The 26085-nt window shown below is 39.2% G+C and overlaps 1 protein-coding gene across 5 annotated transcripts in view; it reads left to right on the top strand.

Annotated features, from left to right (window-relative positions):
- BCAT1 (branched chain amino acid transaminase 1) overlaps positions 1–23761 on the top strand; it is a 124006-nt gene extending 100245 nt beyond the window's left edge. For all 5 annotated transcript variants that reach the window (XM_043440241.1, XM_043440239.1, XM_043440238.1 and 2 more), the window contains exons 7-11: positions 2451–2593; positions 8472–8557; positions 11132–11272; positions 13944–14018; positions 22702–23761. In XM_043440241.1, coding sequence (XP_043296176.1) covers positions 2451–2593; positions 8472–8557; positions 11132–11272; positions 13944–14018; positions 22702–22743 — 487 coding nt within the window. In that variant the 3' untranslated portion in view covers positions 22744–23761. The remainder of the gene's footprint in view (positions 1–2450; positions 2594–8471; positions 8558–11131; positions 11273–13943; positions 14019–22701) is intronic.
- The last annotated feature ends 2324 nt before the right edge of the window (positions 23762–26085 follow it).

Genomic DNA, 26085 nt, shown 5'->3' with positions numbered 1-26085 from the left:
ATGCTGAAGTGGGTTGCCATGCCCTCCTCCAACTTATTCAATAGTTACCTTCTAATCTTTTTTTAGTATCCCTGTAGTCAATTGGTAGTTATTAAATGTCTGTTGACTTTCACAAGCTCAAGAATTTTCTGCTTTCTGTCTAAGTGAATCTGAGGAAGAGAGAGAATATATGTTTTTTTTTTTTTAATTCTAAAATTAAATTTTTAATCTTAGAACTTTTAAACTTAGATTAATTTAAATTCTAAGCCTTAGTTTGCTCATTGATAAAGTGAGGGTAATAATGCCCACTTTACCTGTGAGGATGAAGGAGGACAATGTGAAGTGCCTAGGATCCTGGCTGGCACTTAGGGAGCTCTCAACAAGTATGGAATCAGAACCTAGCAGTTTCCAGTGTGGACTTGGGAATCAGAGATACCCACAAACCGTGCACATATCTGCATGGTCTTATGCAATTAAGTCCTTTCTCCCTACAAGTCCTCAAAAGTATAATAACATCTAGGGTTGTGTTAAGACAATTTGTTGAATAATGGGGTTCAGAACCTAGTACCCTGCCTGGTAGGTGGTACTGTCTCAACAAATAGTTTATATTATGAGGCTCTCTTTCTTTCTGGTTTTACCTCCTGGACTCTCTCCTAGGAACAATCAGTCAGATTGCACACAATAGGATTTACTCTTTTGGAGGGATGTATTCAATATTCCTAGTCTCCCAGATTCTACGTTAAAATTATATGTAGACAGTTTTCCCACTTTTTCATTTTCCTGTTTCCTCCAAGGACATGTGTTTTCCTTCTTAGTATTGGCAGCATGTGGAAGGAAGCCCAAGTATATTACCAAAGTGTCAATAACCCAGTGGACATCACCCGAGAGAGAATTTTGATACACATTTGTATTCAGGGAAAAACATAGCTATAAATGGACTTCCCTGGGCTCAGTGGTAAAGAATCCACTTGTCAGTGAGGCAGATGCAGGTTCAACCCCTGGGTCAGGAAGATCCCCTAGAGGAGATGGCAACCCACTCCAGTATTCTTGCTTGGGAAGTCCCATGGACAGAGGAGGCAGGTGGACTATAGTCCATGGTGTCACAAAAAAGAGTCGCATATAACTTAGCAACTAAATAACAAGAAATAGATATTAAACAGCTGCATCTGGGCCTGTTGGCTCCACAGCCAGGCTCTGTCTACCAAACTCCCCCTGGGTGTATACTCCTTAAAAAGTTTTCGTAATTGAACCCAGTTACTGCGCATTTGCCATTAGTTCTGAATATGGGTGGTCTGACGTTTTATGGTCCTTAAAAATGAAAGCCTCCTGAATATTAGAATTGTGTCATCTCCAGACTGGCTAGTAACTTACATTTCATTGCCTGTGTTTTGAAGTATACATGTTGAGGGTCTTTTAAAGGAATCTGAACACCTTGCTGTAAGTAAATCTCATCATTCCCCAGATTGTATGATATCTACTTCCCATAGCTTTCTAGAATACTTCAGTTATTAGTCACTAGTCTTTGAGTTACGGGTCAGAAGACTAGCTCAATCCATCTTGAGCAGAGAAGGGAGTGACTGGCTCATGTTAGTAGGATGGTAGCTTGATAAGAACTCAAATCATTGTCACCAGGTTGCTTTGCCTTTGAATATGTCCTGCTCATGCTACTTCCACCCCAGTCTCTCTCTTCCCTCCTTTTCCCTCTCTTTCCATCCTTCCCCCATCTCTTGTCAAAACTTCTGGCTATGTGTTAGCCTAAGGCTCTCCTACTTCAGATGTCTTCTCCTTTGAATGCTGGTGATCATGGGTACAAGAGACCCAGCATCATAGCAGACAAGCTGCCACCATTCTCAAAAGGAGAAAATACATCTTTCAAAGGGTTTTTTTTTGTTTGTTTGTTTGTTTTTTTGTACATTGAAATGAATGAGTGAGTAAACTCAAAGAAGAACTTAGGAGCAACTTAGTTGCTTGCCCACACTGGACTTCTGTGTCCTTCACTATCTCCGAGAATTTGCTCAGATTCACGTCCATTGAGTCAGTGATGTTATCCAACCAGCTCATCCTCTGCTGCCCTCTTCTTCTTTTGCCTTCAATCTTTTCCCAGCATCATGGTCTTTTCCAGTGAAAAGAACTAGAACCTTGGAACAAGGGAAAAAGTAGCACACCTCCAAAATGAAATAATTCATGTAAAATTGATTGGCAAGTGAAAAAAATACTCAATAACTTTTAAGTGTTGTTAACTTGGCTCTTCACCTGTGTTCTCTCTTTTCAAGTTAGAATTGCAGCAATTTTTCTTTGCTCTCTCTCAAATGAATGCAGTTAGACCATCTAGATTCTCTAATGTGTTTCCTCTAATATTATGCAGTTAACTGGAGAGGATGTATAATTAAGAACCATGCTTGAATTAAAGACTTGCTGGGAGGTAGGGGCTGAAGTATATTCATAATCATGTGTTTCCTCTTTCTTAAAAGGAATTATGGCTCATCTCTTTTTGCCCAATGCGAAGCAGTGGAAAATGCGTGTCAGCAGGTTCTGTGGCTCTATGGAGAAGATAATCAAATAACTGAAGTTGGAACTATGAATCTTTTTCTTTATTGGATAAATGAAGATGGAGGTAATCCACTCAGATTTCAGCTCTCTGCTATTTTTCAATCATTTTCAGTGGGACTGGAGAGAAAAGAACTAAAACCTTAGAACAAGAGAACGAGTAGCACACTTCCAAGAACTTAAGATTTTCTGTGCTTTCACTGTCCAGGTATACATGAGTTTAAGTTTACAGTATTTACAAAGATTTTTGGCTTTGTTTTTTGGCTTTAGATGTACTTACTTTTGAGTTGTCAACTTAAGGACTTTAAATCTCCACTATTTGAAAATGTGCTGCCTTATCCTTTTTATTATCTTATCATTTTTCCTATCTGATTATTTCAGTGGTCATTTACTATGCATGCATGCATGCTCAGTTGCTTCAGCCGTGTCCGACTCTTTGTGACCTCATGGATTACCATCCATGAAGCCCACTAGGCTTCTCTGCCCATGGCATTTCCCAGGCAAGAATACTGGAGTGGGTTACCATGTTCTCCTCCAGGGACTCTTCCCAAACCAGGGACTGAACACACCTCTCCTCCATAGCAGGTGGATTCTTTACGTCTGAGCCACTGGGGAAGCCTGTGGTCGTTTATCATATACTATGTATAAGACACTGTAGTGTTAAACATAGTCTACTGCTTTTACTGATACGAAATTTAGTACACTCTCTTGTTGTAATTCATTTAACAATCATTGCCCTTTCTACATATTTTGATAATACATTAGAAGCCTTCCAGATTTACACTGGAGCTCTATTTGAGTAAAGGACACCATTTTTAGGACAAATTGGTCTTATTTGGGGATTGTATTTAGATTGTGGTTCATTTAAGACCATTAACATATATCTACTACAAAAATCAGTACGTCTTTATTACCTTTAATATCCTGAATGCTCACTTTCCTTCTTTGCAGTTCTTTTTTTTAAATTAGTTGGCAGAAACCACAGACTAGAAATGTAAAATGCTAAGTTTCCAAATGTGGCTCCTCTGTCTATGGGATTCTCCAGGCAAGAATACTGGAGTGGGTAGCCATTCCCTTCTCCAGGGGATCTTCCCAAGCCAGAGATCAAACCCGAGTCTCCTGCATTGTAGGCAGATTCTTTACAGTCTGAGCCACCAGGGAAAGCCCAAATGTAAAATGATAAGTTTCCAAAAATTGAGTTGAGTTTGAACAATTTTTTGGCCAACCCAATACTGCTGAAATCTTGGTATTGGTTTTAATTCAGATGTTAAATGAAATTTTAATTTTAAAGCAGATACAGTAGCCTCTATTGCTCTTTAGTTATTTGGCTACAACTAGAGGGAAATGGTGATTCAGATGTGGCTGACTTCAGAGCTAATTTGAGCATTGCTTTCAGAGAATTACAAGATGAGCCTTATATTCCAGTCACAGCGAGAATAAACAGAAGGTGTGGTGAGTACACCATGTTCTGGGATTGATCCTTGGTAACTCTTGGCATATGAAAAGCCAGATATAGATTATGTTTGTCCTTCCATACCTGGCTGGTTGTAATTGACACTCTTGAAAAACAAAATTTGTACTGGAATATTTGTGATTTCTAATTTGGAGTTTTGCATATGACATATATCAAAAGCTGTGCCTGAAGGTTGACAGCCACTGTTGAACTCTGTACATAGGAGATAATAAATTGATTCAGCTCATTCTTTCCATCTACCCACTGCCATCCCCATTGCCAAGAAAACCCACGCAACCCCAAACAAAACCAGTGACATCATACAGACAGAAGTGGCACCATCCTTATTTATGGATGGGAGATGTCAGAATTTAAGCACAGTCTGAATCAGAGCTACATGATTTAACCAGAAATACCAGAAACTGTCCTGGTGAAAAATGACCCCTTATGCAAACAATAATCATGAACCATTTCCATGGCTTTTAAAGGTCAGAAGAGAATTGAATGAATTTGTCTTCTGGCTCTTCTAAAATATACAAGACCTTGAGAGTTCCTATTCAGGTTATGAGATAAGTATAGTTTTAATGTGAAGATGCTCCTTCAGTTTGAGGGTGTTCACTGACAGATCAGATAAAATTTAAAGTAAGGAGAAAGGAAATGGAACAAATGTTTGAGCAGTACTCTGAGAGAAGTGAGGGAAATGTCAGGAATAATCTTTGGGCTTAAAAAGAAAACAGACATTGCAGTAACTCTAGTAACTTTGATTTATACTGTGTGGCTTTAGGAAAAGACAAAGAATAATGTGTTGAAAATCAGCAAAATGTTGAGTTTTTTCCCCAAAAAGCTTTCCAATAAGAGTTACAAGCAGAGTTCTTTCCATGAGCACCCACTCTCCCCATTCCTTTGGGCCAAGGTAGCTGCTGCCACAGTGCTGTGCCCTATTTTGTGGCACTTGGCTTGGAACTCATGGGTTTTTTTGGTTTTGTTTTTAAACTGAAGTATAGTTGATTTACAAGGTTGTGTTAGTTTCAGGTGTATATCAAAGTGATTCAGTGTATGTGTATGTTTATATTCTTTTTGAAATTCTTTTCCCTTATAGGTTATCACAACGCTGAGTAGAGTTCCTTGTGTATACAGTAGGTCCTTTTTGAGTGTCTTTTCATGTGGGTTTTAATTCCATAACCACAGCCCTGATTGTAAGATCACATGGCCCCCAGTTCTTCTTTATTTCATTGATGAGTCATATGACATACACACTTGCTGTTCACTGTTGAGAAAGCAGTATTATCTAACACTAGACACTGGAACTACTGTGAAAGTAGGATGGGATTGTCGTGGCTGAGTTTCAGAGTGAGTTTGGGATGCATTTACACCAGATCTGCTCAGAGTACCCTTGCTAGGTGGCTGCTTACTCACCTCTTTCAAGTCTTTGCCACACACCCCATTCTCAGTAAGGCTTTTCTTGGATACCTTAATACAAATCTTCAACTCTCTCCCAACACTCCCCATCACCTTCTTTTTCCCCCCTTTCATCACCTAACATGCTATTTAATATAATTGTTTGCCTCTGCTCATTAGAAAGTGAGCAAGGAGTTACATTGATTTTGTTCACTGCTGTGTCCTTCATACTTAGAATGGCCAACAGCACTGATGCTGACACTGATACTGATAGATGCTCAGTATATATTGTTGAATGAATGAATGATTGTGCTGTTGGTGTTTGGGTCATTAACAGAAACCCACATTCCTGGTTCCCATTAGTGCTTGAATTTGGGAAGTCAGATGAATCCTGCTGTTACTGCTTCTAAACTCTTCATCTCCCCCAAATGATTTCTCTGTCAAAAACAAGCTGTGTTCGTAGGCTCTGTTTTCCTCCTGTTGAGCAATCTGGAGCTCATTCTGGCTCCTGTAAGCTTGTTTGTGGTTGCAGAGGAAAATGAATATTTCTCACCCAAATGTTGTCATGTCATCATCTCTGTCTGGCAACCAGAGAAGCAGATGTTCTGTTCCTTGACCTCAGGCTAGTGGTTACAGATTTGGGTGTTACATATGTTTCACAAAACTGCATTTGCACAGGCGGGGCCACTGTTTTCATTGAACTTTATGCAGTCTTAGGAGGAGGGCATGGCAACCCATTCCAGTATTCTTGCCTGGAGAATACCATGGACAAAGGAGCCTGGTGGGCTACAGTCCATGAGGTCACAAAGAGTTGGATACGACTGAAGTGACTTAGCACATGCAGTCTTAGAGCCCAGCAAGTTTTAGGGGAGGTCCAGTATGGGGGCACTAGAAGTGTTTGTTTATATGTGAGGGGTGTGTGTGCATGCACATATAGATCTGTACATCCGTGTATCCAGCTTGCTTGCTATTGCAAAACACACGTTTATTTTGAGATCAAAGTAGCCCCCAAAACATTGCCAAGAACAAATTTACTTTTGAAATAGTGGTTTTCAGCAGATGATTTTTTGATTCAAAATTAGAAGAAATCGTACCCTAGCAAAGAGGATTTTTTTTTTTTAACTCAAAAACATTGAGTATGTATTACATACCACTCTGGGCCAGGCATGTTGCTGAGTTTTGGGGACATAGGAATAAACACAGAGTCTTGGCATTCCAGAGAGCTGTGTTGTTGTTGGGGACGTCTCACATGGCCACAGTGGAGTGGATGAGTCCAGAGCACAGTCTACAAAAGGAAAGGGCGGTGGCCACAGTGTTGAGAGGCTTGAGTGCTGACAGTGTTCCCCAGTGTCACCAACCTTGGGAAGTCACATGTTTCTTCAGCCTCAGTTTCTCCTTCTGTAAAACAGGACTGTGCTGGGTGATTGCTAAAGTCCTTTTAGGCTGCATCAAGTGGCTCTGGAGCTCAAAGACTGATTTCTACCCAACTTTTGCTACCCAGCGGTCCTTTCCAACATCCCTTGTGACGTCCTCTGCAGACACATGACAAGCAACACATCTGTTCTAAGGTTCAACATCTATATAAAGCGATGGTTTAAGGCTCGAATTTCTCTCTAGATTCAGCTTGCTGGGTGCCAGAGGTGAGGAGGAATGTTGAGTACCAGAGGCATCCTTTTGTAAGGAGACTGTGTGGCTGGTGTGCTACATTTTTTTTTTCTTTGTAAGATTTATTTATTTTTGGGTGTACTGGGTCTTTGTTGCTGCAGCGGGGGTTGTTTGTTGCTGCAGCGGGGGTTGTTTGTTGCAGTGCTCAGGCTTCTCGCAGGGGATGGCTTCTCTTGTTGTGGAGCACGGGCTCTAGGTTCATGAGCTTCAGTGGTTGTGGCACTCGGACTCAGTGGTCATGGCACATAGGCTTAGTTTAATTGTCCCATGGCTTGTGGGATCTTCCCCAGCCAGGGATTGAACCTATGTTCCCTGCATTGGCAGGCAAATTCTCAACTGCTAGGCCCCCAGGGAAGCCCCACACCGAGTCTGGTAGACAGGTCATCATGCCAGCTTGCACTGTGGTTGGGAGTGTCTGCAGTCATTCTCTTAGTAGACCAATGTCTTGGCTTTGGCCCTGTGGGTCACCCCTGGAGTGTTATTTTGTTGTTTGGATTTCTTTTTGTCTTCTTTCTTTATGTTTTCTTTATTAGGCATATACATGCTTGAGCCCTCCCTGAATGCTTACATTCGAATTTCAGAGGGTGAAGTCAACATCTCCATACTTGATGTGATGCTCCTCCATGGCTGAATGTCACCCTGGATAGACTTGTCAAGGCCAGCGTGGGCGCGGTGACAGCCTGAGTGGGCATGCATACCTCTTAGGACAGGGTTACCCCACAGTACTCTTAGAAGGTTTGGTAATGCCCAGTGTTTCTGGATAAGAGTCTACCTACATTTTCCTAATCACAACCAGCCTTAATCTTTTGACTTTGTAATGTTTTTGACTTTTGGATTGTTCCTCTTTGGTTGGAATGTTTTTTGACTTTTGGAATGTTGCTCTTTGGAGTATTTTATAAGTCTTATTCTTTGTTAGTGGGAAACCATCTCATTTTTCACTGGTTAAGAATAAATTGAAGGTGGTAGGACGACTGCTTGGGCTTCCCTGATGGCTTAGTGATAAAGAATCCACCTGACAATGTAGGAGATGCAGATTCAACCTCTGGGCAGGAAGATCCCCTGGAGAAGGAAATGGCAACCCACTCCAGTATTCTTGCCTGAAAAATCCCAGGGACCTTGAGGAGCCTGGTGGGCTATAGTCCATGGTGTTGCAAAGAGTCGGACACAACTTAGTGACTAAACAGCAGAAGGATGACTGATTTTCTTTCATTTTCTTTTTTCTGCCTTTTTTTTTTTTTTAAAGAAAACATAAGGATCTACCTGAAGTATGAGTTGATTTGGAAATTTTGACAGTACAGAACAGTGCCCCCCTTTTCGTGTTTGTTACCAGAAAAATAACAAGAAGTGTTTTTAAAAAATAACAGGAAGTGTTTGTTGTTTAAAAAAGCATCTAATAAAGTTTGAAACTATTCCAATTTCTAATTGATAGAAGAAGAACTGGCAACTCCTCCGCTAGATGGCATCATTCTTCCAGGAGTGACGAGGCAGAGCATCCTGGACTTGGCACACAAGTGGGTGGGTACCTTCGGCATGAACCCCTTTTATAAAAGCATGAAATAAAAAGGAATCAGAATAAGTCCAGCTTAGTGTTGAAATAATATCCTGTAGTTCCAACTAACATTATCTTATCTTTAAATCATAACTTGAGTGAAAAAAACTCTTCTAGAAGGACTGTCTTGGCAAGACTGTCAAATAAGTACTGTTTATAGGGAAGGGCAGGCAGAAACCAGTTTAGCAAGTTGTCCTACTAAAGAAGTATTCTAGTACTAGACTCAAGCTTTATGCCAGGTGTCTCCTATCAATTCACCTGGTTTATCCTCCGTGTACTTTCTTTTCGCCAGCCTTTTAAAATCTAAACACTCAAGTAAATGTAAAGTTGTTTTCAGTAGCCCTTCTGATTCACATGACACAGACAAGTCTGTTAAACCATTCGGTATTGGAAATGACTTCGCATATTCAAGATGAATATTGAATGAGTTGGTTAATCTGGCAAAGATTCTTGGATGGGACTTTTGACCCATGTGTTGAAATGGTCTCCAGGGGACAAGAAAAGGCTTTGAACGTACTGTGGTCAAACAGTGTTAATAGGACAAATGTTTAGAAATACACATATCTAGGAGAGTACAGTTTCTTTGGAAAAGGCTTTGGAAGTAGAGAAAATGTGCTATAAATAATTCTACAAAACCCTGAAGTAGACAAGACCCAACTGCCACATGCTGGCTGGCACATTGGGCATGACATTTACAAACTGTTGGTATAATTTCAAACAGCTTGCCCTGTCCTAAATATGTTTGCAATTGGAAAGATGTATTTTCCAAGCTCAGTAATTTTTGTTTCATTAAAGAGAAAAATCAACCAAGTACAGAAGGTTTGATGACAAGTTGCAAGTGGAAATGCTTTCCCACACTAATGATTTGCTCGCATGAAAAATAGGTTATTATGGAGGAAGTTTTTTCTTGACTCCTTAGCTATAATTTATTTTTAAAACTGTGAGACATACACGCCAAGAGGCATGTGGGGGGTTACCAGTATTTGCCAGACAGGGGGAAATTGTCCAAAGATAAAGGAGGGTGAGGAGAGGAAAAACAATTCTGTTTATTTACAGGAGATTATTTTTTTTTTCTTTTCCAGAACACAGAACTCAGCTTTAACTTGGCTGATTTTCTGGAGTTTATTCATTTATTTATTTACTTACCTTTGTATGACTTAATTGCAGTTGCAGACTGAGATACATTGAAACTTACAAAAAGCCAAATTTCTATGGCAGGCATATTTTTTTCTTATCTTTCCGAATATACTCATAGCATGAAGCAGTCTTCTTCTAATGCTTTAAATCTTGCCAAGGGCTGTGATTTCCATTTGTATCTGTTGTGGACTTGTACATTAAAAAAAAAATGCTCTCTTCTTACTTGAAGTATCCATGCTTTGCTGCCCTTAATTCAAATAGCCTCTTGACCAGCTATTTTTTTTTTTCAGCTTTAACTACTAACAAAGAATGAGAATTAAACAGATTAAAGAATGAGTATGAAACAGTTAGTTTAAACACAGCTTAAAAGCATCAGGTGTTTTTTTTTTCCCACTTCCTATCCTTGAGCAGATGTTCAAATAATTCAGAGGAAGTTGATGAAAGGGTATACCAATAATTCTGTGATGAAACTCAACTTAAAATGGCATCAGAGAAAAAGAAGAGGATTACTGCTGTAAAGTCAACTGAATCAGTGAAATTAGGGGAAAAAAAACACCAAGTGTAATTTCTCAAATATGCTATCTATGTATGTTTTAAAATAATGAAGTATTTCAAATATTTAAACTCAGCCCCTGGTTCTACTCTGTAAAAGACACGGTAGGAAGAGGACTAGAGTTGGAGTCAGTCAGATCAGACCTGAGTTCAAATCCAATTTCTGCCATTTCCTAGCTGTGAGGTCTCAGGGGTGTCATTCAATGTCCTTGAACCTTAATTTTCTCATCTGTAGAATAGGGTGATAGTACCCACCTTAAAAATTAGAGAACGTGGTGTGTAACTGATGCTCACTAAATAGTGGCTCTAATTACTAATATTAGATAATAATGTACTTTGTATGATAAAGAAGGTTTGGAACACACATTAAGTAACACTGGAGTGTATCAGCTTGTGAAACTTTGGCCATGATAACAAACAAAAGGCAGAAAAGAAAGCAAGTGTTAGAATATACCGTATACTTTATCATGCTCATCTTATATTTTATATTCTGGTCATCTCATTTAGAGATGCTGTGACCTTGGAGTAGGTTGCTTAGCATCTTGGTGTGTTTCCCAAAAGATGATGTCACTCTTTGCAGCTTTTCTTCTAAACATGATTATGACATTATTTCAGTTCAGTCAGAAGGTAAAGTAGAAAGGTCTGTACCTCAGGGCATTTTTTGCATGTCTTTTTCCTTAAATGTATATATATATGTATGTGTATATATATAAAATCTATTTTTTAATTGAAGGATAATTGCTTTACAGAATTTTGCTGTTTTTTTCTGCCAAATAACATGAATCAGCACTAGGTATACATCTGTCCCCTCCCTCTTGAATTATATTTGTTTTTATTTCTATTCCAAACAGGGTGAATTTAAGGTATCCGAGAGATACCTCACCATGGATGACTTGACCACAGCTGTGGAGGAGAACCGGGTGAGGGAGATGTTTGGTTCAGGTACCGCCTGTGTGGTTTGCCCTGTTTCGACTATACTGTACAAGGGTGAGGTAAGACATTGTTTCTTCACTTCCTGTCATTTTCAAACATTTGCCTATAACTTAACTCTTTGGATACATATATGGACAAAATGCTAGTTGGCCTCAGGATGCAAAGGATTTTTTAAAGAACTTGATATTCTGTTAACTGAGGCAGTTGTCTTTATGAACCTGTGTTAGCAAATGACTTATTCATCTTTCCAGTGGTTTTCTGAAAGCTCCAACAGTTTCATCCTTGGTTATCATGCCTGCCTTAAGTATGCTAATAGGCTTACACTCATCTAGCATCTCGCTAAGGAAGGTCTTCTTGTTGTTGTTTAGTCGCTAAGTTGGGTCTGACTCTGCTACCCCATGGGCTGTAGCCTGCCAAGCTCCTCTGTCCATGGGATTCTCCAGGCAAGAATACTGGAGTGGGTTGCCATATCCTTCTCCAGGGAATCTTCCCAGACTAGGTGTCAAACATGAGTCTCCTGCATGAGCAGGTTCATCTTTACCACTGGGTCACCAGGGAAGCCACAGGGGAGGATTTACAAGTAGTCGCTTTCAGTCTCTGGTTTCCAAAAGTACTTCCTAACTGCTGGAGGAGGAATAGCAAATTGTTAAGGAAAACTCGTTTGAATGATGAGTGAGTTTTTTCATCCTCATCATCATCGTTAATTAAACCACTTCGTAAAAAATTTTCATTTGGTAAACATGATGCATTTACTTCCAGAAGCCTTTAGTTGGAAGACATTTTCTCCTATTAAATTAATCTTGTTTATATATGCTGTATTTCCATTTCTTGTCAGTGTTTTTGTTGTTGTTGTTATTTTTTCTTTCTTCTTTATAACAACATAGCTCCGTCCTCATCTAACTTCATAATTCAGAGGCATAGGTGCATTGTTTTTATAATATAATTGGCTTAAATTATTCATAATAGTAAATGCAAATTCTATTGGTTTTTAAATTCAACATTATAATTATGTTTCCTCAACTGGGTGAACTGATTTTTTTTCTGCTGATTTAAATGGTGGTTGCTTCATTGCTTGGGATTTTCAAAAACTTGACATAATTGCGTGAACAGATAGATGATTTCAAGGGAAAAGGATTATTCTATTATATATGGATACTTGTACTGGTTATAAAGCTACTGTTTCACATTTTACCGTGGTAATAACTAGATAATATATTATTGGTCTACACTTAAATGAACTAAAGTTGTCATTAGGTCAGTTTTTTTTTTTTAGTACATGTTTCTTTTAATATTTATTTATTTACTTGGCTGTATGGGGTCTTTGCGGCATCATGCAGGCTCTTTCCTTGCGGCATACAGAGTCTCTCTAGTTGTGACACACACGCTTAGCTGCTCCACAGCATATGAGATCTTGGTTCCATGACCAGGGATCGAACCCATTTCCCCTGCCCTGCAAGGTGGATTCTTGGTCACTGGACCATCAGGGATGTCCATGGGTCAGATTTTTAAAGTCCAGTTGTTAGTTCATCTCTGCTGCTGCTGCTAAGTCGCTTCAGTCATGTCCGACTCTGTGCGACGCCATAGATGGCAGCCCACCAGGCTCCCCTGTCCCTGGGATTCTCCAGGCAAGAACACTGGAGTGGGTTGCCATTTCCTTCTCCAAGGCATGAAAGTGAAAAGTGAAAGTGAAGTCGCTCAGTCGTGTCTGACTCTTAGAGACCCCATGGACTGCAACCCACCAGGCTCCTCCATCCATGGGATTTTCCAGGCAAGAGTACTGGAGTGGGGTGCCGTTGCCTTCTCCGTACTTCATCTCTAGAAGTAAGTTTATAAAGTTTAACACATTTTGTGGTCTTGTTTTAGGGGAGCAATCAGAGCCAAAAGGCATATCTAATTATCTTGTTATCCTAAAGAGTATAATAAGAAAAGTAGGAGTATAGACTGTCTACTAAAATCAAACTATCAAAAGCCTGAGCCTAGCAAGGCATGAGTAGGCATGACTCGAAATACAGATTAGGGTCATAAAATCTCTTTGCCCTGACTTTAGCCATCTGTGCAACTTTGTGGAATTTGTGGCCCTTGGAAGCTTGGCTTAGAACCGACAGATTTAGCAACCTGTTTTGTGAAGACATAGACTTGTTTGCATTTATGTTACTGATGGACTTCCCTGGTGGTCTCGTGGTTAAGGCTCCATGCTTCCACTGCAGGGGGCACAGGTTTGATCCCTGGTCAGGGAACTAAGATCCTGTATGCCGAACAACAAGGCCAGAAGACAAACAACAACCACAAAAGCAGCTTATGTCCCTGAAATGGCTTGCTTTAATTCGTGGCAGCATATCTTTTGAGTTCTCATTCCCTGCCAAAAGGGTTAGATGTGGAGGCTAATATCTCACCTTTGTAGATTCTCAGGATGCTGGAGGAAGTAGGGTTCTTTAAGTTTAGCCACTGTTCTGGGTACCCCTGGCTTCTCATTGGTCCTTCAGATCAACCTGGAGATTGGCATATAAACCATTGTGCCCTGAAATCAGCTGGTAGGAGATGAACAACCTAGCATTGACTAGATTGTGTTTATTCAAATTAAGAATAAGAATATTTGGCATAGAAGTTAGCATATGTAACAAGGTTATCATAGTGCCATTCCCTATTTTGGTAAAATTGCTTAGTTACTTACTTGTTGTCGCTGTTACATGAATATCCTCTAATTAGTTCATGTCTGGTTTTCTTTTATAGACTATACACATTCCAACTATGGAGAATGGTCCTAAGCTTGCAAGCCGCATCTTAGAAAAACTGACTGATATTCAGGTAAGAGTATTTATTTTTAATATGTTATTTATTTATTTCAAAGCCTAGAACCAGATCTTACCTCTGTGGAGAGAAGAGAGTAAGTACTGTCATTTGAGGTCAACAAACTAAATTTAAGGAAGATGTTCCTGATAGTATGTGTGGGCATGAGAAAAGTGGAAATGAGAAAAAAGATGCATATTAAAAAAAAAGAGGAAGGAAGGAAAGAAGGGGGAAAAAGATACACACACACACACATATACATACACAGTCAGAGAGTCAGAGACTCAATTACTTAACATTAAAAAATAAATATATTCAGTAAATTTTGATAACACTTAAAAATCTCATTGAAAAGTGTAACATACTTTTATAAAAGAAAAAAAATCTTTAAAGTGGAAGAAAGCACAGAAAAAATAATATTACCTGTGATTCCACCAAGGATAAAAGCACTGTTAATTTTTGATATCTTGATTTTCAATATTTTGTAAGCATTTATATATTTTTAGATAGATGTTTTTCTAACAATGGGATCACATATAATTTTGTTAACCTGCTTTTTTAAATTAATAAATCATTTGCTTTTTGATATCAGTAAATTTTAAAATTTCATGTATAAAGTTTAATTGAACTCCACTATGTTGCTAACGAAAAATTTTTAAAGAAATCTTATTGTTGAACATTTATGTTGTTGGAAATTCTTTCACTGTTATGAACAGTGTATTTTTAATTTTTTTCTTTAGGATAAATTCCTGAAATTGTAATTATCGTGTCAAAGAGCATGCACACCTGTTTTTTAGTACTGCTAACTTTGTTTTGTCTTTATTTTTCTGAGAAATAATCTACAGTAATATCATCAGGCAGTTAAGCCTCTTTCTAGGTAGGCAGATAATATACTCGGTAAACCTGGCTCACCTGTAAAAGATATTTTTTCAAAATTTGGGGAGCCTAGATGCCATCATTGCCAGTTGGTGAAAAGTGAGCCGAGATTCAGATTGAAATGTAAAGTGAAGTTTAATTTTGGGTGACATCAAATGGTGTGGGGTCTTAAAAACTAAGCAAATAATTAAAGTTGATTGGGAAAGCAACAGGTCCCCACAGAGCAATTGAAGACTTTGGATAAAATAGGTTATTTTTTGAAGACTTAGCAACTTTTGTGCAAAATTTATAACAATAAAAGAAAGATTGTGGGTTTTGAATTTATGAGTTGTCTTACTTCTACTCTTCAATAGAAGTTGTCTATAGGAATTTTCTATAACCTTAAAGGAATATCTTAATATTAGAGGACTTAAAACTTAGAGTTGTTTTCTACTTTTTTATGTAAAAACAGTCAAAAGTAATTTGAAGAAATTTAATAAAACTTTTCAGGTATTTCTCTTTTAGTGAGTCTTTTTTTAAATTGATGTATGGTTGATTCATGATGCTTCAGGTGTATAGCAAAGTGATTCTGCTTTGTATATATATCAGTTCAGTTCAATTCAGTCACTAAGTCATGTCTGACTCTTTGTGACCCCATGGACCGCAGCATGCCAGGCCTCCCTATCAATCACCAACTCCTGGAGTTTACCCAAACTCAAGTCTGTTGAGTTGGTGATGCCATCCAACCATCTCATCCTCTGTCGTCCCCTTTTCCTCTCGCCTTCAATCTTTCCCAGCATCAGGGTCTTTTCCAATGAGTCAGTTCTTCGCATCAGGTGGCCAAAGTATTGGAGCTTCACCTTCAATGTCAGACCTTCCAATGAACACTCAGGACTGATCTCCTTTAGGATGGACTGGTTAGATCTCCTTGCAGTCCAAGGGACTCTCAAAAGTCTTCTCCAACACCACACTTCAAAAAACATCAATTCTTCAGTGCTCAGCTTTCTTTATAGTCCAACCCTCATATCCATACATGACTACTGGAAAAACCATAGCCTTGACAAGACGGACCTTTGTTGGCAAAGTAATGTCTCTGCTTTTTAATATGCTGTCTAGGTTGGTCATAACTTTTCTTCCAAGGAGCAAGCGTCTTTTAATTTCATGGCTGCAGTCACCGTCTGCAGTGGTTTTGGAGCCCCCCAAAATTAAGTCTGCCACTATTTCCACCGTTTCCCCATCTATTTCCCATGAAGTGATGGGACCAGATGCCATGATCTTAGTTTTCTGAATGTTGAGCTTTCAGTTCAGTTCAGTTCAGTCTCTCAGTCGTGTCCGACTCTTTGTGACCCCATGAATCGCAGCATGCCAGGCCTCCCTGTCCATCATCAACTCCCGGAGTTTATTCAAACTCATGTCCATCAAGTCGGTGATGCCATCCAGCCATCTCATCCTCTGTCGCCCCCTTCTCCTCCTGCCCCTAATCCCTCCCAGCATCAGGGTCTTTTCCAATGACTCAACTCTTCGCATGAGGTGGCCAAAGTATTGGAGTTTCAGCTTCAGCATCAGTCCCTCCAATGAACACCCAGGACTGATCTCCTTTAGGATGGACTGGTTGGATCTCCTTGCAGGCCAAGGGACTCTCAAGAGTCTTCTCCAACACCGCACTTCAAAAACATCAATTTTTCAGCGCTCAGCTTTCTTCACAGTCCAACTCTCACATCCATACATGACCACTGGAAAAACCATGGCCTTGACTGGATGGACCTTTGTTGGCAAAGTTAGTGTCTCTGCTTTTTAATATGCTGTCTAGGTTGGTCATAACTTTCCTTCCAAGGAGTAAGTGTCTTTTAATTTCATGGCTGCAGTCACCATCTGCAGTGATTTTGGAGCCCAAAAAAATAAAGTCTGACACTGTTTCCACTGTTTCCCCATCTATTTCCCATGAAGTGATGGGACCAGATGCCATGATCTTAGTTTTCTGAATGTTGAGCTTTAAGCCAACTTTTTCACTCTCCTCTTTCACTTTCATCAAGAGGCGCTTTCGTTCTTCACTTTCTGCCATAAGGGTGGTGTCATCTGCATATCTGAGGTTCTTGATATTTCTTCCGGCATTCTTGATTCCAGCTTGTGCTTCATCCAGCCTGGCATTTCTCATGATGTATTCTGCATATAAGTTAAATAAGCATGGTAACAATATACAGCTTTGATGTACTCCTTTTCCTATTTGGAACCAGTCTGTTTTTCCATGTCCAGTTCTAACAGTTCTAACTGTTCCTGACCTGCATACAGGTTTCTCAAGAGGCAGATCAGGTGGTCTGGTATTCCCATCTCTTTCAGAATTTTCCACAGTTTGTGGTGATCCACACAGTCAAAGGCTTTGGCATAGTCAATAAAGCAGAAATAGATGTCTTTCTCAAATTGTTTTTTTTCCAATTTAGGTTATTATAGTGGAAGTGAAAGTGTTAGTCACTCAGTCATGTGATTGTTTGTGATTCTATGGACTGTAGTTCACCAGTCTTCTTTGTCCATGGAATTCTCCAGGCATGAATACTGGAATGGGTAGCCATTTCCTACTCCAGGGGATCTTCCTGACCCCGGAATCGAACCCAGGTCTCCTGCATTGCAGGCAGATTCTTTACCATCTGAGCCAATAGGGAAGCCCCCAGGTTATTATAAGATATTGAGTACATTAGTAGTTGCTTATGCTATACCATGGGTCCTTGTTGTTTATCAGTTTTATATATAGTGGTGTGTATTAATGTTAATCCCAAATTCCTAGTGTTTCCAACCCTCTGCTAGAATAGTTTTATATTTTTGTTTTTTAGAGTTATCTGAGTAAATCTGATGAAGGTAGATAAGTTATTAGTGTTTGCTCAAGTAAAAAGCATAAATTGAACAAAAAAATATATAATTGAGTTGTGAAAGCCTTTATCCAAAACAGAACTTAAAAGATTTTTAAGAGGGGAAGAAGTGTGGCTACAGTGATAAGGAAAGATTACTTTGGAGAATTTTCTTGAACAAATTGTACAGAAGAGCACGTTTCAGTCTATAGCAGTTAACACACAAAATAGATTCCAGTACTACCACTTAGAAATGATATGAAATAAGAAAATTTAAACTAATTGGATTTGGTTGTAAAGTGTTAGAAGAAAAAGTCAAAAAGGCCGAGGGAAAATTAAATTCTATTAAATATGAATCAGAAGAAAAAGCTAAGTAGCGGTGTTCAGCCAGCATTATCATGAAGCTTTGGAAGGCAAAAGCAGAAATGAGTATCATCTCCATTGAGATGGTGACTACATATATGCCCCAAAACCCTAAGGTATGAATAAAAGAAGTCCAGAGGCAACTTTGGGACAAGATGGGAAGCCATTGCAAAAGGTCTCAGAAAGAGCATTTTTATTTGTTTATTTATTGGAGGATAATTGCTTTACAAAGTTGTATTGGTTTCTGCCATACAACAATGCATATCAGCCATGTTTGTGTGTGTGTGTGTGGTGTGTGTGTGTGTGTGTATCCCCTCACTCTTGTTACTCCCTCCAACCCCAGCCCTCTAAGTCACCACAGAGGACTGGGCTGGACTCCCTGTTGTTGCTCAGTTGCTAAGTTGTGTCCAACGCTTTGCAACTCCATGAACTGCAGCATGCCAGGCTTCCCTGTCCTTTGTTATCTCCCGGAGTTTGCTCAGACTCATGTCCATTGAGTCAGTGATGCCATCCAACCATCTCATCCTCTGTCATAGCCTCCTCCTGCCCTCAGTCTTTCCCAGCGTCAAGGTCTTTTCCGATGAGTCAGCTCTTCTCATCAGGTGGCCAAAGCACTAGAGCTTCAGCTTCAGCATCAGTCAATCCTAAAGGGAACCCTGAATATTCACCGGAAGGATTCCCTCTGTAGCAACTTCCCACTAACTGTCCATTTTACCCTTGGTAGTGTATCTATGTCAAATCTTTATGTTGGAGTATAGCCAATTAACAATATTGCGATAGTTTCAGGTGGATTGCAGAGAGACACAACCATACTTGTATCCATTTTCCTCCAAACGCAGTCCCTTCCAGACTGCCACATAAAATTGAGCAGAGTTCCCTGTGAGAAAGAGCATATTTAGAAGTAAGATTGCAGAAGGCAGGAATGTAGGTGACAGAAGTGAATGGTTTTGATTCATTCATTCAACAATTATATTGAACACACACTGTATGCCAGAGGCTGGTCCAGATGCCCGGGAATAGAGTAGTGGAGAAAGTGACCAGGAAATTGGAGAAGTCAGAGCAAACTGATATAGCAGGACATTTTTATTCTATTTAAATTTGAGACCATATCAAAAGGTTTAAAAATAAAAGCTAATATGAAGTAGAAAAGGAGGAGAAATACAATATTTTTCTCTTACTTGTATGTATTCTCTTTATAACTTGGCTAAGAAGTTAGTAATTTCTCTTTTTACCTTAGGTGGTAAAGTATAATGGTAATAACACTAAAAAACTAATGATGAGTTCAAGAGCTCTGTACTGAACAAAGAAACAAAGGGGTGCAAGCACGCATTTGATCAGTCATGTCCAACTCTTTGCGACCCCATGGACTATAGCCTGACAGGCCCCTCTGTCCATGGAGTTGTTCAGGCAAGAATACTGGAGTGGATTGCCATGCCCTCCTCCAGGGGATCTTCCTGACCCAGGGATCGAATCTTTGTCTCTTGCTTTTCCTGGCAGGCAGATTCTTTACCGCTTGAGCCACCTGGGAAGCCCAGGAATACATGAGATTCTGAATTAAACCACAAACCAAGCACCAAATCTGCTCCAAATTGTTAAGTAACTCAGGACCATCCCTTTGGAATCTAAGACCACCTCTTTCTTCTTCAATTATTTTGTGCCTGTGGGCATAAACCTACAGTTTCAGAATTATTCTCTTACAAGATGGCAAATTGATGCTGTCAGCCAAGCTACTAAATTGTCTGTTTCTCTCCAAGAAAAATAATTTAAGTAATTACTGAGGAAAAAGCATAGAATTGCACCATGTTTTACATTTGATTTCTTTGACTTACATGGAAACATGACGTTTCCTCCCAAGTTCTCTGAAATTGAAAAGGAGCGGCAGTAGCAACCAAAGAATCCTCAAGATTCTTGCCAGTTCTTTCTCTGGGGGGAGAATTCCTTCTTAACCACAGATCTGATTTTCATTTAACTTGTATATTTCTGTACATCAGCAAGAATCTCTGAGCTGAGTGTTCATCCCATTTGGCTAATTAGACATATAGTTCCCTGGGTCTTAATGCTCTTCAAATTACCTCTTGGGGGGAAACTTTTCAAATGACAAGGTTTTAGAGTTTTCCCCTTTTTCTTTTCCAATTTTTTTAATCAGTGAATGCAGGCTGATTTTGTGATTTTTTTTTTTTCAGTATTTATTTGAATGTGTTGGGTCTTAGTTGTGGCATGTGGGATCTTCATTGCCATTCGGGATCTTTCATTGCACATGGACTGTCTAGTTCTAGCCTGTGGGCTTAGTTGCTCCTTGGCATGTAGGATCTTAGTTCCCTGACCAAGGATTGAACCATTGTGTGGATTGTTAACCACAGGACCAACGGGGAAGTCCCTTCCTCTTCTTTTTTTTTTTTAATAATGTTACAAAAAACCAAAAAAAGCACTTCTGTGTTCATACTTAACCAGACTTGAACTTGGAGAACATCACCATGCTGACCATATCCCTCGCTCTCCCATTGCTCTTTGCTGTTCCTGTTACCATCATATCAGCTTCTGCCATCTGGGGGTCTCTGTCCTCCAGTATGCTCTGCTCTATTTTCGTCCTTCCTGCCTTCCTGTATCTTCTACAGTTTGCCTGTTTGATAAGATGTTGGTTGTTTCTTCAAGATGCATCTCCTTGAAGAATCTTTTAAATCTCTGGAATAACATCCCCTTTCCTCAGTACAAACATATATTCACCCACTTAACTGCTGCTTCTTCCCCATTTTCCATAGCCTCTGGATGATCACGTAGGACTTTTAAAGTCTTTTCTGATTAGTCACACACTTACCTTTGTTCCATGGTTGTTTGAGTGTGGGTGTTATTTTATTCTCTTTTTGTAATTCCAATATTCTCACAGCATCTGTGCCATAGTACATACTTAGTAATGTTTCTTTCTTTTTTTTAATTTTTTTACCCTGACTCCTGCTAATATTTTCTTTTTGTACTATATTCTTCCATTTAAAAAATTAATTTGTTAATTAAATTTTTTAAATTAATTCATTTTTGGCTGTGATGGTGCTTCACTGTGCCATGGGGGCTTCCTCCGGTTGTGGTACATGCAGGCTCCTATTCTGTGATAAACCATAATGGAAAAGAATATGGAAACATATATATGTATATATTTACACATATATATGTGCTGTGCAATGCTTAGTTGTTCACTTGTGTCCAACTCTTTGCGACCCCATGGACTGTAGCCTGCCAGGCTCCTCTGTCCGTGGGATTTTCCAGACAAGAATACTGGAGTTGGTTGCCATGCCCTCCTCCAGAGGATCTTCACAACCCAAGGATTGAACCCAGGTCTCCAGCATTGCAGGCAGATACTTTATCTTCTGAGCCACCCGGGAAGCCCAAGAATACTGGAGTGGGTAGCCTATTCCTTCTCTCGGGGAACTTCCTGACCCAGGAATCAAATGAGGGTCTCCTACATTGCAAGTGGATTCTTTACCAGCTGAGCTATCGGGGAAGCCTATATACATAGGCCCTTCTGATGAATATATATATACACATATATATATATAGGAAGGGCTGAGGCTAAAGCTGAAGCTCCAGTACTTGGGCTTCCTGATGCAAAGAACCAACTCACTGGAAAAGACTGTAAGAAGGGGGCGACAGGATGAGATGGTCGGATGGCATCACCAGGTCAATGGACATGAGTTTGAGCAAACTCCAGGAGATAGTGAAGGACAGGGAAACCTGGAGTGCTGCAGCCCATGGGGGTAGCGAAGAGTAGAACATGACTTAGCAACTGAACAACAGCATGTATATATAGACATGTATATGTGTGTATATATATGCACACACATGTATATATAGACATGTATATGTGTGTATATATATGCACATGTGTATATATAGACATGTATATGTGTGTATATATACACATATGTATATATAGACATGTATATGTATATATATGCACACATGTATATATGTATGCATATGCATGTATGAATCACTTTATATAGCAGAACTTAACATTACATTGTAAATCAACTATACTTCAATAAAAGAAAATTTTAAAAACAGAGTTTGCTAGAGCCTTAGTGTCCTTAAATGAGAAGCTGGACTTAAAAGTTTATTGCTCTTCACACTTGATTTTTTAAGCCTTAGAACTTTCTGCAAAAGAGACCTTTCCTGGAATCCCAGTATATGAAACCAATAGAAGTGGAACTACTCTGAAGTGAAATCCAGAACTATACTTATTTGGCTCATTCTCTGCAGACTAGACAATTTGTAATGTTCTTTCCAATTCAGGAATTCTAATGTTTTGTATTTATTTCAACTGAAGTTATATTAGTACTAAAGAAGCGATTCAAGCGAAAATGGTACATGATCTGAGAAACTAAATACAGAATAGCAGTGAAAAGGCATATGTAAGGAACCTATACCAGCTATAAATTTGAGCTCAACTATAATTATAAAATCTATGATTCTTCCCAGGTATTTGACTGGTTCCTTATACATAGTCTTATTTTCAATATGGACCTGCTTTTAATGTACAAAACAGAAGTGAACCTTTTGTTCAACGTTGGTTATATCATTAAGTTTATTTATAAGCTGTTCCTGTGCTGTTAGCTTTAACACTGAAACATGTTTTCTTGCTTTTCTTGTAGTACGGAAGAGAAGAGAGCGACTGGACAATCACAGTAGCCTGAATGGAAAAGAATAGGATATCATTTGGGTGCGCTTGGGACAGACTGTTGCATTTGAATTATGAGAAATGTCTTTGGCTACCTGATTTTAGTTGTGCATCATGTTGTTCATATTATCTGTGTTACCAGGGCGATTGTTTCCTCATGCCAGAGAAGATGAATCACAATCATCCAATGGTAGTTTCTAAATTTGCTCCTAGAAGCTTTCCTTACCTTCTCTAGAGAGTTGATTATGGAAGCCATCTAAGTGTAGAATTTTCCTCCATAATCTTAGAGCCTCCCTTAGGGCTTCACTCAGATTTTTAAAAAATCTTTATTCTTTAGCATAAGTTATGTCCTGCTTCTCAACCAGTGAGTGTCTTTGTGTTTGAAAGCTGATCTGAGTACATTTCACAGGTACCATTTCCCGGGCCACATCTCCATCCTCAGAAAAGTGTGTTGTTGTTGTTGTTGTTTATAAATCAAGACTTAGAGAAACTGGATTTCTTTCCCGGTCCCCTAAGTCCATCTTAGGGAGAATCTCTCCTCCTTCCTGACATCACAGTCTGCACCAGGCTCCACTGGTAGTCTACAAGACCACCCCTGCTGTCTCCACACTGTGTTGTAATTCGTGGGCCGGCTTCACTACAGGACTGAGGGTCTTGTGCCTTATAGATCTTTGCAACCCCCAGCCTGGCCCATAGTAAGGAATGAATGAACATTTAGCTTCTATAGAAGTGTACCTTCTTTGTTTCTATATTATGAAACCTCTTTATTAGAATTTGTGATTGGTTCTGATTTTATCTATATTTACCTCATGTCTCTTTAGCTTCCATGGACTGCCAAGTCATCAGAGATACTCTGATTGTAGTTTGTTGGAGGAATGATTTCTTATTTGAAGACTGTCTTGGAATTAAAGTAATAGTTCTAGAAAGATGGTGATATCATACCAACCAAATGGAAATGACATGTTATATGTTAAATACATAAATGTTTAAGTGTTAAATACAAAATAAATCATATTTAGTTTTTTGGTAGAAAGAGAGGAATATACTGTGGATTTTATACTCTGGTTTTATAGGTGCTCTTTCCTGTTGAGGGGATTAGATAAGCACATGGTTAGGGTATAGGGAGAGTGATTATAGATGATATTTTCCTTGTTCGGGAGCCGTGAGTTAAAATTGTAGTATCCTGGTTTATCTAGGGGAAAGTCAAATCTTGATAGAAAACATTTACCCTTGGAAGGTCAACTCTCAGACATTTTATTTTGGTTTCCTTCAGTCCTAATAACTTTCATCTTGCTGATCATATTTCATTCTCTTTTCAGAGCAAGGAAAAAAATTCTAAAAGTTTGACGTGCTGGAAAAATTTCCTTAAGGCATTTAGCAGCACATAGCAAATGGGGCTTTGATTCTTCTCCAAGACTTTTGGCCATAGGGTCTTTTTAGATAGGAATGGTAAAATGAAAATGAGGAAAGTAGAAGATGAAAAGGAATGGTAAAAATATCTTTTTTAGGGGGCTCTTAATTGGCAATCTGAAGTCTTGGGAGAGTCTGTTCTTTTCAGGTCTGACATGCTTTAACTGTCCTTCTTGCACGTCGTTCACCAAGTAGCATTCTAAGGCTATGCGTTTGCCTTTGCTAAACCTTGTGGCCTCGCTTTCAATGTTGCAGTCTAGAAATGACCTAAGGTAATTCTAACCTGTCAAGTAGCACATAATAATCACACTCAACATTCCTATGAGAAATGGAAGTCATTTGTTTGCCACAAATACATTTTATACTTTGCATCTCTAAATTTAGTATGGCTAGACATGTTCCTCGTAAAAGTTGGGAACAATATGTCTTGACATTATGTCTGTGTGATTTCTTTCATCAAACCTTAAGAGCATTTTAAGCCCTTAAAAACCAGACTTCATGAAGACAAAGGATATACATTTAAAGGAACCAAGTCTCCTAAAACAGCGAACACAATCTGCCATTCTCATTTAAGTAATAAGACAGGAAATTGACCTTGACACTAACTTGTTAAATAGATTTAAAAGGAACATCTGCACATCTTTTTTTCCTTGTGCACTGTTTGTTTAATTGCAGTGGATTAATACAGCAAGAGTGACGCATTATAACTAGGCAATTATCCATTCTTCAAGACTTAGTTATCGTAACGCTAATTGATCATTTAAGGCATAAGATAGTCTAGCATTAGGAACATGTGAGGCTAATCTGCTCAAAAAGATCAACAAATTAATATTGTTGCTGATATTTGCATAATTGGCTGCAATTATTTAATGTTTAATTGGGTTGATCAAATGAGATTCAGCAATTCACATGTGCATGATTATAAACAGAACTGGTGGCACTTAAAATGATAATGATTAACTTATTTTGCATGTTCTCTTCCTTCCATTTTTTTTCCCCCATTTTTACATTTCAGACCGAGTTCATCAGCCTTTTTCAAAACAAAATCAGTAGAAACCAAGATCTTAAAACAAAGTGTTCAGGCATTAGAAGTGACCTGAACATTTCCTAAAGCTGTTTGCTTTTAGGAATTTCTCTGTTGCAGTCATTTATCAAGGAGTCAGCTCACAATACACCAAAAGATGGGTCCATTTCAGGGACAGGTACTGTGCTTCCCAGAACTTGCAGGAATGAATACACTCATAATAAAACCTTTACTTCCAAAAGTACAGAGGAAAAATAAAAGGGAAAAAGGAATAAATGCCTGGGAAACATTGTTCGAGAATCTCTTTTTTTTTTTCCTACCTAGTAAACCCTCTTTATTCTTTTCTTAAAAGGTTGTCACTAGGGAGAAAAAAAAAAAGATCTGCAGTAGCTACAAGAAATTGCAGAGTCACGCTGGTTATATGACTCGGCAGTGTTAGCCTTCTGAAGATCTGAGTGACGTACGTTATATACCCTGGATGAGAACTCTTCATCATATCAGTTTTGTTGCTTGATACAGTTGTACCCAAACAAGTGGTCTCAGTTCAGTTCAGATCAGTCACTCAGTCGTGTCCGACTCTTTGTGACCCCATGAACTGCAGTACACCAGGCCTCCCTGTCCATCACCAGCTGCTGGAACTTGCCCAGACTCACGTCCATCGAGTCAGTGATGCCATCCAACCATCTCATCCTCTGTCATCCCCTTCTCCTCCTGCCTTCAATTTTTCCCAGCATCTGGGTCTTTTCTGATGAGTCAGTTCTTCGCATCAGGTGGCCAAAGTATTAGAGTCTGGCATTCCTCAAATCAGAACACTTTGGGGCATTTGTTCAGTTTCTCTGTCATGCCCGACTCTCTGTGACCCCATGGACTGCAGCATGTGAGACTCCTCTGTCCTCTGCTATCTCCCAGAGTTTGCTCTGATTC

This window comes from Cervus canadensis, chromosome 21, assembly GCF_019320065.1.
Source record: "Cervus canadensis isolate Bull #8, Minnesota chromosome 21, ASM1932006v1, whole genome shotgun sequence".
Classification (NCBI taxonomy): domain Eukaryota; kingdom Metazoa; phylum Chordata; class Mammalia; order Artiodactyla; family Cervidae; genus Cervus; species Cervus canadensis.
The sequence above is the reverse complement of the archived record's forward strand: the minus strand, read 5'-3'. Positions and strand labels throughout refer to the sequence as shown.